Raw genomic sequence first — 12,880 nt, 5'->3', positions numbered from 1 at the left:
TCATTTGCCTCGCTGGTCTGATGTTATTCGTTACAAGCTATCAGCTGCAGCTTGAAATTCCCATCTTCACATTTACAACCCTAAACCTCCTTAATTCTGCCTTTCCTCTGCCTTCAGTTCTAAGAGCCTGTGTTATTTAAACTCTGGCATCCTGAGCATTCCCTATTAGTTCTCCTCTTTCAATGCCCCTTCCCATATAATCCTGCGACTATATTTTTGTCGCCTCTGTGAGTGTCCCATCGCTACATTTTTGCTCCTAATGCTTTTTTCAGTGTAGACCTCTGTAAAGAAAGACCCTCTCCAAATGCAGGGTAGGTTTCTTTTTGTATTTTGCATTCTCTGAAAGTTGCAATCCCTTGTCACTTTCAAACAAGGGATGCCAATATAAATGTTTCTGAATATTGTTCCACACAACTGTTGGAAGCAAATATCACTATCACTTTGTACAAACAAAGTACACCTTAACCAATGAGGTGGTTTAATAACCACTAAATGTGTTTGATTGTATTGAGGGCTGGGTGTAGTTCAAAATGATGAGAAGTTGTGGTGCTGCAGCCTTGTTTAGTTTAGAGATACAGCGCGGAAACAGGACCTTCGGCCCACCGTGTCTACGCCGACCAGCTAAACACTATCCTACACACACTAGGGACAATTGTTACATTTACCAAGCCAGTCTACTTACATACCTGTACGTCTTGGGAGGAAACCGAAAATCTCGTAGAAAACACACGTGGCCATGGAGAGAACGTAAAACTCCGTACAGACAACATCTGTAGTCGGGATCGAACCCGGGTCTCCGGCGCTGCAAGTGCTGTAAGGCAGGAACTATACCGCTGCGCCAGGTGTTGCTAGTCAGCAATTCCATTGAAATTCTTTGAAAGCTGTGGGAAAACTAATGCAGCCAGATTGAACTGCATTGCAGAGCTGACATGCAACTCGAGTATCTCCAACGCTTCAGCATTCAAGAGCTATTAAAACTCCCTTCACTTTTCTTCACGGTTGTGCTTAATATGGGAGAACAGAACTATTTACATGTAAACCGAGTAAACTTTGCAGGAATTTGTGCTGTGCTGCTAGATTTCATGATAGATGCAGTGTCAGATCATTGATCAAACCTGTGCAAAAGATGAGAGTTATGGGCCTGTCGTACGTAGGCGATTGTTCAGCGGACTGCCAGTGACTGTCAACATACACACACACACACACACACGCCTGCGCGCGCACACACACACATACACACACACACACGCCTGCGCGCGCACACACACAAACACACACACACACACACGCGCGCCTGCGCGCGCACACACACACACACACACACACGCCTGCGCGCGCGCACACACACACACACACACACACACACACACACACACACACACACACACACACACACACACACACACACACACACACACACACACACACACAAACACACACACATCGCAAAGGCGGGGGCCAGGGCAAGCGGGGGAGCGCTATCTAAACAATTACCACGGTGCAAAGCCAAGGTGATACAGACACACACCGCGATGAACAGGAAGGTTGGTGCTGTAATTAAGACAGCTAAAGCACAGCGTGTGGTAAGTCCTTTAAAAGAGGTGGAGGTGGAGAAAGGGGGGGGGGGTGGGGGGGAGAAGGAGTAGAGACAACTTTTAAGGAGCCAGAGATACACGGCTGTGAAGCTCGGCGGACATTTAACATCACCGGTCGGTTCCTTGGTTCTGAAAACTACTGCTTACCTTTTTTTTCCCAAATGAGCCAATGAAATTCACCGGTCAGCACCGGCTACAACTTACGAGAACATAGGAGAACCTTTGACCTCTTGGCGACCCACTAGGACCTCCTTGCGACCCACCTACGGCTCGAGAATTCTCGCTACTCTCCATAGCGGCTTCATTCCAGTCGCCGCTAATTTTTCAGCATGGTAAAAAATTCTCACCGACCATAATGAGGCCGCGAATAGTTCCCAGAATGCAGGAACTCCTCACGACCATGAAGGCGACTCCACGGCAACCACCCGCGAACATGTGGCAACTGCATAGTCCCCTGCAGTCGCCTAAAAAGTTGCCTGAGTGGGACAGGCCCCTTATGCACTTGGATGAAATGTATTGCTGGCACTTTGCATGAAACTGGTTTCAGTCCAATGACTTTTATCAGAAATGTTTCCTATTAAGTGATGTTACAGTTTACTCTATCTTTGGGTAATGTTTGTCCTTTATTATTTTGCAGTCTTGCAGTTGTTTTTGAATGTGAATGCAATAGTATTTTCATGTTTTAGGCAATTGTTAGCGAGGATTTGTAGCTGTATTTTTTCTGGTCTCTGATTTGTTTTTTTTTCTGTTGAGACTAGAGGTCATACCAACACCATGCATTGTCATCAACAATATAATTAGATCTGTTTAAAAAAAAAAGTGTTATCTTTAACTCCTTTCGCCTTCCATTTTTGTTTTACAGATGAGGGGCAATATGCCAAATCTACAAACCAATCCAAATCCGCAGAAGGCACACTGGCGGTTCGAAGACAAAGTATTCCAGGTAAGTCTCATCTTTGATTTGGATGATAATCTCTTCATCATTTTGCTGCTTTGCACTTTTGTTGTATTTGTTCATTCTCTGAGCGTCATGCAAACTAAGAATTTCATTTCACTATGCTGCATGTGGCAACAAACTAGTCACGGTGCCCCATCTACACTAATCCCACCCGCCCGCATTTGGCCCATATCCCTCTCAACCTTTCCTATCCATGTACCATGTCCAAATGTCTTTTAAATGTTGTTATTGTACCTGCCACAACAGCTACCTCTGGCAGCTTGTTCCATATACCCACCATCGTCTGTGTGAAAAAGTTGCCCCTCAGATTCGTATTAAAATTTTCCCTCTCACCTTAATCCTACCGTATGTCCTCTGATTCTTCATAGTCCTCCTCTGGGTAAAATACTCTATTCATCTCCCCAATCCTTTCCCTTATGGTCTTATATACCTCTATAAGATTACCTCTCATCCTACGCTTCGAGGAATACAGTCCTCGCCTGCCCTAGTGTTTAGAAACGGCCTAAAGCATGGGTATGATAAATGGCCAAATATTTTTAAAGATAGGATCAGCAGCAGAAAATCAGTTGTAGCGACTTTCTTATTTTTTCCTTTGCTTCTATTGGGCTCTGCACAAAAAAACCCCAGATTTAACAAGGTTATCTGGATAGGACATTGAAGAGATAGAGAGAGGTGCAACGTGGAGGGACTTGAAAACAATGATCAGAATTTTAACATCGAGCTGTTGCTTAACTGCGAGCCACTGTGCATAGGCATAGTCCAACAAACAGGATGTGGGAACATATAACAGTACAGCACAGAACAAGCCATTCAAACAATGTCTTTGATTGCGGTGCTAAGATAAACTCTTATTTGTCTGCACATAATCCATATACCGACAATCTCTATATATCCATGTGCCTATCCAAAAAACTCTTAAGGGCCATTATCGAATCAGCCTCCACCACCACCTCTGGCAGGACATTCCAGGCATCCACCACCTTCTGAGGAAGAAAAACCTTGCCTCCTCTTTAAACTTTTCACCTTACAGCTATGCCCTCTATTATTTGTTATTTCCTTTCTGGATTAAAAAGGTTCCAACTTAATTTAGTTTACACATACACCAAGCCAATTAACCAACATACCTGTACGTCTTTGGAGTGTGGGAGGAAACCGAAGAACTCGGAGAAAACCCACGGGGAGAAGTACAAACTCTATCTAGACAGCACCCATAGTTGGGATCGAACCCGGTTCCCCCGGCGCTGCAAGCGCTGTAAGGCAGTAACTATACCGCCGTGCCACCGTGGTCGCCCTGTCCACCCTACCTATAACTCTCGTGATTTTATTTATTTCTTATCAGCTCTCCCTTCTGGCATTCCAGAAAAAACAATCCAAGTCTGGCCAACATCTCCTTGTGGTTTATACCCTCGAATAGAGGCAACGCTCTGGCAAACCTCCTCTGCACACTTTCAAAAGCCTTCATATCGTTCCATGAATTGGGGCAACTAGAATTTGCCAAATGTGGCCTAACCAAAGTTCTATAAAGCTGCATCATAAGTTCCTGACTCTTATATGCAATGTTTCAACCAATGAAGGCAAGCATACCATATACCTTCTTTACCACTCTATCTACTGGTGTTGCCACTGTGAGGGAGCTGTGAACTTTGACCCCAAGACCCCTCTGTACATAAATGCTGTTCGGGGTTTTGCCATTAATTGTATACTTTCCCCTAATATTTGACCTCCCAAAGTTCAACATAACACAGTTGCTTGGATTAAACTCCATCTGCCACTTCTCTACCCATTTCTGTAGCTGATCTATATCCTGCTGCATACTTAAACCACATTCCTCACAGTCTATGAACCCGACAGTCTTGGTATCATCTGCAATCTTACTAACCAACTCATCGATGTTTACCTCCTGTATCTCAAACAATGGATGTCCCAGGGTGGATCCCTGCAGAACTCCACAAGTCACAGACCTCCATTCTGAATAAAGACCTTCTGCTGCACCCTCTGGCTTTTATGAGAACCCTCTGGGTCAGCTTACGATGGAGGACTTTATCAAAAGCATTACTAAAATCCATGTAGACAACATCCACTGTCCTACCCTCATCAATAACTTTCATCATCTCTTGAGAAAGTTAGCAAGATACGACCTGTTGTGTATCACGCCATACCACTGTCCCTAATTAGCCCTTTCCCTTCATAATGGGAGATAATCCTATCCCATGATCGGATGTGATGTGGCACGGTCAGCAAGGTTTTGGATGACCCTGCGTTCACCGAATAGAATATGAGAGTTCACGTCGGAGTGTGTGGAATGGTCAGAATCAGCAGTAACAAATCAATGTTTAGTTTAATTTGGAGATACAGCGCGGAAACAGGCCCTTCGTCCTACTGAGTCCGCACCGACCAGCGATCCCGCACATTAACACTATCCGACGCACACTCCGGACAATTTACACTTGTCCCAAGCCAATTAACCAACAAATCTGTACGTCTTTGAAGTGTGGGAAGATCTTGGAGAAAATCCACGAGGTCATGGGGAGAACGTACAAACTGCGTACAGACGGCGCCCATAGTCGGGATCAAACCCAGGTCTCTGGCGCTACAAGCACTGTAAGGCAGCAACTCTACCGCTGCGCCATCATGCCACCAATAACTGAAGGTTTCTGCATCCTAAGCTGAGGCCAGGCCAGAAAGAGGCATTTTAGCAGTTGAGAATAAGTGGTTTTTCTGTTGGCATGGATATAAAGTCTTAAACTCAATTTTCAGTTTAAGTTTACATAAATATTATGAATGACTGAATGGATTTCAGATCATATTGGTTGGAGACATTTTTCTCAAAGGAACATTAGAATAGAACAACAGAATCGAGCAACAGAAACCTTACAATGTATCTTTGAACATCACTTAGTAGATTTTGGGCTGAGAGATCTTTTCCAACAATCTCTTCATAGTTTTCTGATCTCTCGAGTCCCAAACTTCAAACTATAGAGAGGAAAAGAAATCAGATTCAATTCCAAATCCTGAGATTATTTCTGGAAATTAAAAGGCTTATGTTTGGGAGGCTGGTGAATTTTAAAGAAAAAATATTGAAGAAAAAACTCCAGTACTTCCAGCTGTTGTGAACTGAATATAGTACAGGAAAATGTGTTTGAGATGCTCAGCGGGGTAAAAGTAGATACATTATTCATTATCCTGAACATACACATTCTGCCTCTTCAGAATTTCCACCACATCAATGAAAAGAAATAACCAACTGGAAGCCACAGTTTGCTGATGGTTGTAGAAAACTGTCAGATAAATCAATCGAGGACTCGGCAGGGCTCTCACTTAACTTTTTTTCCCTGTTGCCAGCCGGGCAGCCTTGGCAGCTTTTTAGGTTGCCAAATGATAGTTTAGGCGGTCATTTAAGACAGCTCGCATGACGCATGCGATAATGTGCTTGAACGAAGTGCGTAGTTACCAGTCGAAATTATACTCAATGAAGCATTCACATATTATTTCTGCTTCAAATAAAATCACAAACTAAATATATTCACCAATCAAGACATGATATATACCACAATGACATGCAGCAAAATTATAATACAGTATCTCAACTCTTTTTACACATTGCAATTAATGCAATTTCTATTAGTTCTTTCCATTTCCAAACAAAAATGTGGTCAGATTATTCAGCGTATGATCAACCTGTGTCAATAAATCCTGGACCATGGTAACGAATATGCTTAACCATGCACCCTAGATTGATGCAAGCATGTTTTCTGTGAAGGACCAAATAATATCATGACATGGCCATAGCATGGGTCGTTATTGCTTTTTTTAAAAATGTTTTTAAAAAATATTTTATTTTATTAGAAGTAAGTACAATCATATGGCACCAAAGTGCCTAATATATATTTTCATAATACATTTTATGTACAGCTTCTTATTTTTTTTGCTATAATAAAGAAAGATGAGAATAAGAAAAATAAATTAGATAGTAAAGGGTAGAAAGGCGTGAGATATATAGTGTGTGAAGAAAAAGAAAAGATGAATGAGTGAAGAAAGTTGAGGAAAAGAAAATTGAAAAAAAAGAATAAGACATTAAAAATAAATAAATAAATAAATAAATAAATAGATGGTGCGGAGATCATTGTTTATAATCTTGACCATCCCTCGTCCAGTCGTGAAACAGTTAGCTTTTACAATTGTGTTGCACCATATGATTCCAAAAAGACGACAAACGGAGACCAACTCGTTATGAATTGGTCTGATTGATCCATTAGGAGGAATCGCATTTCCTCAAGATGTGCGGTGTCCAACATACTTGCAATCCACATTTTAAGCGTTATTGCTATTGGTACAGAAACACTCTCGCTTCCCACATAATTTATCCACAATAAAATATACAGGTTGCAAGGAAATTTCTAAAGGCATTTTATGGTAATAGCTGTTAAAAATGACTATACCCATCTGACAGGTTAAACATTACACTAACTGACAAGAGATGGCCAAAGGACATAACTGCAGCAAATGTTCTTTTGGTAATATGTTTAAAGGTGTCAAAACGCCACATTAACGGACATTCAGATTAGATGTTTGTGTTGTGAACAGCAATGAAGATACCCAGTTTGTACGCACCAGATTTTTAAAAATTATTGATAAATGCTGTTTCTATCATTCCCACTTCAGAATTAACTTAAAAATTCAACTGAAATATCTCCTGACCAAATTTGTGATGTATCTGACCGACTGTAGAAGTAAAACATGGATAAATCCAACATATAGTTGTGATTGTTGTTCATTAAATAACTACAGTACTAATACTCCATATTAAGAGCATTGATTTGCCGTTAAAATGAATTCTGTAATAACGTGTCAACGGTAGCAGTGACAATCGAACACTGCAGTTTTAATGTTTCACGTGTTCACAATTTAATTAATCCATCTTTACGGATTAAACAAATAATAACATGGGGAATTAGTGCGTGTTGGTTGGAGTAGGTAAAATTGTGAGGGGAGAGCGCAGGGGATGTCAGTGGGGTTGAATGGGGTGATCAGTACGGGATTGACGGGAGGGATCTGTGCAGGATGGATGGGAGGATCAGTACAGGATGAATGGGGGAAGGCAGAAATGCTGGAGAAACTCAGCGGGTGAGGCAGCATCTATGGAGCGAAGGAAATAGGCAACGTTTCGGGTCGAGACCATTCTTCAGACTGATCCCCCCATTCTTCTTGATGGGGGGTCAGTACAGGATGCATGGGGGGGAAGCAGTGTAGGATGGATAGGAAGGAGGCAGTACAGAATGAATTGGGGGACCAGTGTAGGATGGATGAGAGAGGTGGGTGACAGGGGAATCAATGCGAGGTGGATAGGGAGATCAGTGCAGGATAAACAGATGGGGGGGGGGGGGAGGGGCGGGAAGATGGGGAGGGGAGCACAGGGGATGTCAGTGAGGACTGAATAGAGGCGGGAATGGGGATCAGTGCGAGATGGAGAAGAGGGGTCCCAGGATAAAGGGGGTGGAGGGGGCGTACAAGAGAGATAGAGAGGGGGGAAGATGGGGAGGAAGGAAGATCAGCGCTTCTCGGACAACACCGGCATCATCGCCCCACTGCCTTGGCCGTCCCTGTCCACCGCCAACTGCCACCACCAAACGGGGAGGCAGTTGAGATCTCCTCGCCACCGTCTCCCCTCCTCCGCCAGCCAACAGGAAGGTGCGGGGGGGGCCGAGCGGTGCAGATGCTTCAGACAGCGGATGGGGGCCTCCCCCTTCCTCCCTCCCTCCCTTTGAAAGCGCCGTTGGCAGAGTGGCAAGCAGCGGCCGCTATCAGGGCGGGTGGGGTGCCGAAGGAGGAGGAGGTGGAGCCGTCGCCTCTGCTGCTGTGCGGGGCCCGTCATTCCGTCATTCGCTCCGACCCTCCGTCACCCCGCACCCCGTATCTTTGCCCCGCACTACAGTCTCCGCCGCCGACACGAAACATCACGTTCCTTTTCTCCAGAGATGCTGGCTGCCTGACCCGCTGAGTTACTCCAGTTTTTTGTGTCTATCTTCGGTATAAACCAGTATCTGCAGTGCCAAGCCGGGCAAAATGACTCGGCATTTAGTTTGCCTGGCGGCACTTTGGGTGGCCATTGGCACCCGGGCAACCGCTAATTTCGAGCCCTGCTCGGACTTATGGGGAGCGAGATTGTCTGAAGGGCCTGTCACGTTTGGACGTAATTTGCACGTCACGCAGTGGCACGCGAAGATTTTGCAAATCCCCAAATCCTGGGGCGCCACGCGTCACTGCGCACATCACCACGAACCATGCATGCGTAATGCACGCCATGCGCTCATCATATGCGCGTCACGAAGCACGCGTCGTGTATCGTGGCGCGTAAATGATGTCGTGTAAATGACGTGCAAATGACGCCCAAGTGGGACAGGCCCTTTACTTCTTTACACTTCTTTAATTTCAAAATAGATTTTATTTGAGAAATAAATATATACAATACATGATCCTTACAAAACTCCATCCGACATTCTCACAGGCTATACATCCATTCAATACAGTTTACAAAAATTACACAATTTTACCCCCCACCCTGGCATGAAATTGTTCCCAATGTCGGGGAAGTCCAGGACAAGGGGTCACAGTTTAAGGATAAGGGTGAAATCCTTTAAGACCGAGATGAGAAAAACATTTTTCACACAGAGTGGCGGCGCTGTTAACAGCTGCGGCTCGCCTGCAGTCCGTCTGTCTTTACTTTTTTCTGTTGTTTTTTTTTGTCTTGTTTTGGTTAAGTTTTAGTTTGTTGGGTTGTGTTAGAGGGGGTGGAACATGTTCTCTGTCTCTTCCTTCGGGGGAATGCGACTTTTTCATGTCGTATCCCCCTTCTCTGCCTCCATCTGCGCTGAGGCCTAATGGCGGAGCTGGCGGCCTCCAGCCTGCGACCAACCCCGAGGCTCCGGAGGCAGAGCCAGCCAGGACTTACCAACGAGAGGCTGGCCGTCTTCGGGGCTGAGCAGCGGTGGCCCGACTTGCTGGTGCGGCGTTCTGGCTTTCGGCGGCGGCCTGGGGCTGATGCAGCGGGGCCCGGAGCTGGGGCAGCGGCCTGGAGCTGGGGCAGCGGCCCAGAGCGGAGACTGCAGGATCTGGAGCTGGGGCAGCGGCCCGGAGCGGAGACGGCGGGACCTGGAGCAGCGACTGCGGGACCAGAAGCTGGCGCGGCGGCCTGGAGCTGGGGCAGCGACCTGGAGCTGGGGCATCGGCCTGGAGCTGGGGCAGCGGCCCGGTGCGGAGACTGCAGGATCTGGAGCTGGGGCGGCGACCTGGAGCTGGGGCATCGACCTGGAGCTGGGGCGGCGGCCCGGAGCTGATACTGTGGCAGGCCGTCTCGGAGCGGGGATGGCGTTCCGGCTATCGGCCGCGGCGACATCACCACGGAGGTCCGCTGGACTGGAGAGCGGCATCTCCGGCCTGGATCGACCGCCTCAGTGCAGAGGGAGAACAAGGAGGGAAGAGATGGAAACTAAGACTTTGCCTCCATCACAGTGAGGATGTGCTTGGTGAACTCACTGTGGTGGATGTTTAATTGGTGTTTATTGTATGTTTTGTTATTATTGATTCTGTGTATGACTGCAGGCAACATAGTTTCGTTCAGACCGTAAGGTCTGAATGACAATAAAGGATCTATCTATCTAAGAGTGTTGAATCTCTGGAATTCTCTGCCACAGAAGGTAGTTGAGGCCAGTTCATTGGCTATATTTAAGAGGGAGTTAGATGTGGCCCTTGTGGATAAAGCGATTAGGGGGTATGGAGAGAAGGCAGGTACGGGATACTGAGTTGGATGATCAGCCATGATCATATTGAATGGCGGTGCTGGCTCGAAGGGCCGAATGGCCTACTCCTACACCTATTTTCTATGTATCTATGTAAATCCTTTCCCTTGTTTTGAGGGGCGCCTCCACCACAACCTGCCCTGCCCTCCCCATGTCCAGCAGCGGAAGGAACCTAGACTGTGGTCCTCCCCCACAGAGCCTTGGCGTTGGCTGCACCAAGTTTCCGTGCGTCCTTCAGCACGTACTCCTGCAATCGGCAGCAGGCCAGTCGGCAATATTCCCCGACGGACATCTCGCACTGCTCGGAGGTCGACAAAGCACGGGCAGACCAAAGAGCGTCTTTCACCGAGTTGATGACCTACCAGCAGCACTCGATGCCAGTCTCTGAATGTGTCCTTGGGAACAGTCCGTAAATCACAGAGCGAGATTCTATTACGTGATATCGCGGAGGAACAGCCCAGGAGACAGCTACCTAAGAGTACAGACGCACGAGCTTATATACTGCCTAAACGTCACCACTTAGACCCATACATGGACGAGGCAGATAATGATAACAGATAACAATATCACTCACAAAGTAAACGGACATCTGTGCTGTTGATTTAGCAATTAACAGATAACAAAATCACGCATTAAGGACCAGGTGGCCCTCCTAAAACAATGCCGCCACTCTAGTCTCGCAATCAACGTCAATGAGCAGGACAGTAGAAGTTTGACTCAATTCTTTCACAAAAACGAATTTGTGCCTGGTGAACAGTAAAGGTAAGAACATGAATGCCTTTTCTGTATAATAGGGGAGTGGAACGTATGTTTTGGTGCAGTTTTATCGAATGGTCAAAAGCAGTCTGTTGATTCAGATGTTTTCTGGACTGAAGGAGATTATAATTAAGTGTTCCCGTCAGAGTGCCTAGTCCCTGGGGCAACGAGAGGGGAGCAATGTTTCAGTCTCCACAAATGTCCAAATGTTCCATTGTTCAATGGGAATTTCACATCTGGAAAATATGAGTGAGATACAGGTCAGTCTTTGCTCACCACCTGAAGGGCATCTGCAGTTCCTTCTTAAGCATGAAAAACCTGAAGGGCCTGTCCCACCTGGTGATTTTGCATTCTTGTACTGCACACTCCACAGCTTGCAGTTTGATTCCAGCTGCTCTGTCAATGTGTAATGTGTAGGCCTTGGGTGTATAGTGCAGCGCACTATACTATTGAGGTAGAATTCTTGTCAGAAAGTCGCTAGGATAGGCTTTAAAAAAGAAAGCTGCAATGTTAAGAAGTCGTTATTGATTATTGGGAAACCATCCGTGTGTTTCCATTTTTATACAGTACATTCACATCTGAACACTCTGGGGATTGCAAAGAAATGTTTAATTGTTACATGGCAGGCGCCACACAGCCCTTGCAACCCTTAAAGCACATTATTTTGCATGTTGAACAGCACTTTTCATTGTAGTTAATAATTTGCAGCCAAGCCAGCCACGCGTTTGAAGGCAGAAGAATGAATGGGCAAAAATCGTTCCACATCAATAGAGCATAGAGGTTAAAATGAAGCCAAGTACTTATACTGCTGCATAGTTCATTAAAGATCCAAGGAAATTTCATTTGCCAAATGCCTGTCATGATAATTTGTTTATATAATTGCAGTTAATAACTTTGGAGTGGGAAAAATAGGCTGATGATTGTACACTGCTGTGGTTGCCCTTCCAATAAGAATGTGAGAGTATTTCAAAAAGGTATTTCATGGTGACATGGTTTTGTAGCCAGTGGAGCTGCAATCTCAGTGGAATTTGTGGCTACAAGGTTTTCCTCTGTATGCTCCGGTTTCCTCCAACAGTCCCAAGACATGCGGGAAAGTTGGCCACCATAAATTGGCACTAGTGGATGGGTGAGCAGTGGAATCCAGGAGTAGCTGATAAAAGTCAGAGGGAAATAAAAAAACAGGATGTGTAAATGGATGGTTGATTGTCGCTGTGGACTCAGTGGGCCTGTTTCCATGCTCTCTCTGCTTCTGACTCTTACAGAAACACCACGTTTCAAGGGGCATTGTAGGAACATCCATGTTGTGCATTTGCCTGTGTAAACTTAATGATAATTTTGGGGGTGATTTCACGTTCATTGTGCCTCCCCCTTCCATTCCACCTCCTCTGCACTCTCTTGCCTAACAATGTGAATGCATTGATCAATACCACGATTCTCAGATAGCTGGAGATATATGAGCAATGTCTCTCATGGACTGACTGCTTCTCAAGCACAGATCTCTCCCCTATCGGCGGTACATCTTCAACATGCCCGTAGAAGCTGTAAATGACAGCGTTGAAATATGTTGAGTGGTATTTCTTTGTGGATTACGTCCTGGGCCGCTCATGTCTGTGGTTGGTTTGAGTTGTCCTCTCTCTTTCTTTGCAACATGATTCTGACCAATCCCACCAAAAACACCAGATGTGTAATGTGACAACATGCATTTTGTAGGCACATAATTCACAGTTTCTAATGACAATGAGTAATGAAATCTGTTAATGAAAATGAGCCATTGG

General features: G+C 45.5%; 1 protein-coding gene across 5 annotated transcripts in view; it reads left to right on the top strand.

The window, feature by feature from the left end:
• The window catches only part of grip1 (glutamate receptor interacting protein 1), a 444,119-nt gene that overhangs the window by 291,979 nt on the left and 139,260 nt on the right, over positions 1-12,880 (top strand). For all 5 annotated transcript variants that reach the window (XM_055650804.1, XM_055650801.1, XM_055650802.1 and 2 more), the window contains exon 2: positions 2,458-2,538. In XM_055650804.1, coding sequence (XP_055506779.1) covers positions 2,458-2,538 — 81 coding nt within the window. The remainder of the gene's footprint in view (positions 1-2,457; positions 2,539-12,880) is intronic.

This window comes from Leucoraja erinacea, chromosome 19, assembly GCF_028641065.1.
Source record: "Leucoraja erinacea ecotype New England chromosome 19, Leri_hhj_1, whole genome shotgun sequence".
Lineage (NCBI taxonomy): Eukaryota > Metazoa > Chordata > Chondrichthyes > Rajiformes > Rajidae > Leucoraja > Leucoraja erinaceus.
Note: the sequence above shows the minus strand (reverse complement) of the source record. Positions and strands in the feature narration are given on the sequence as shown.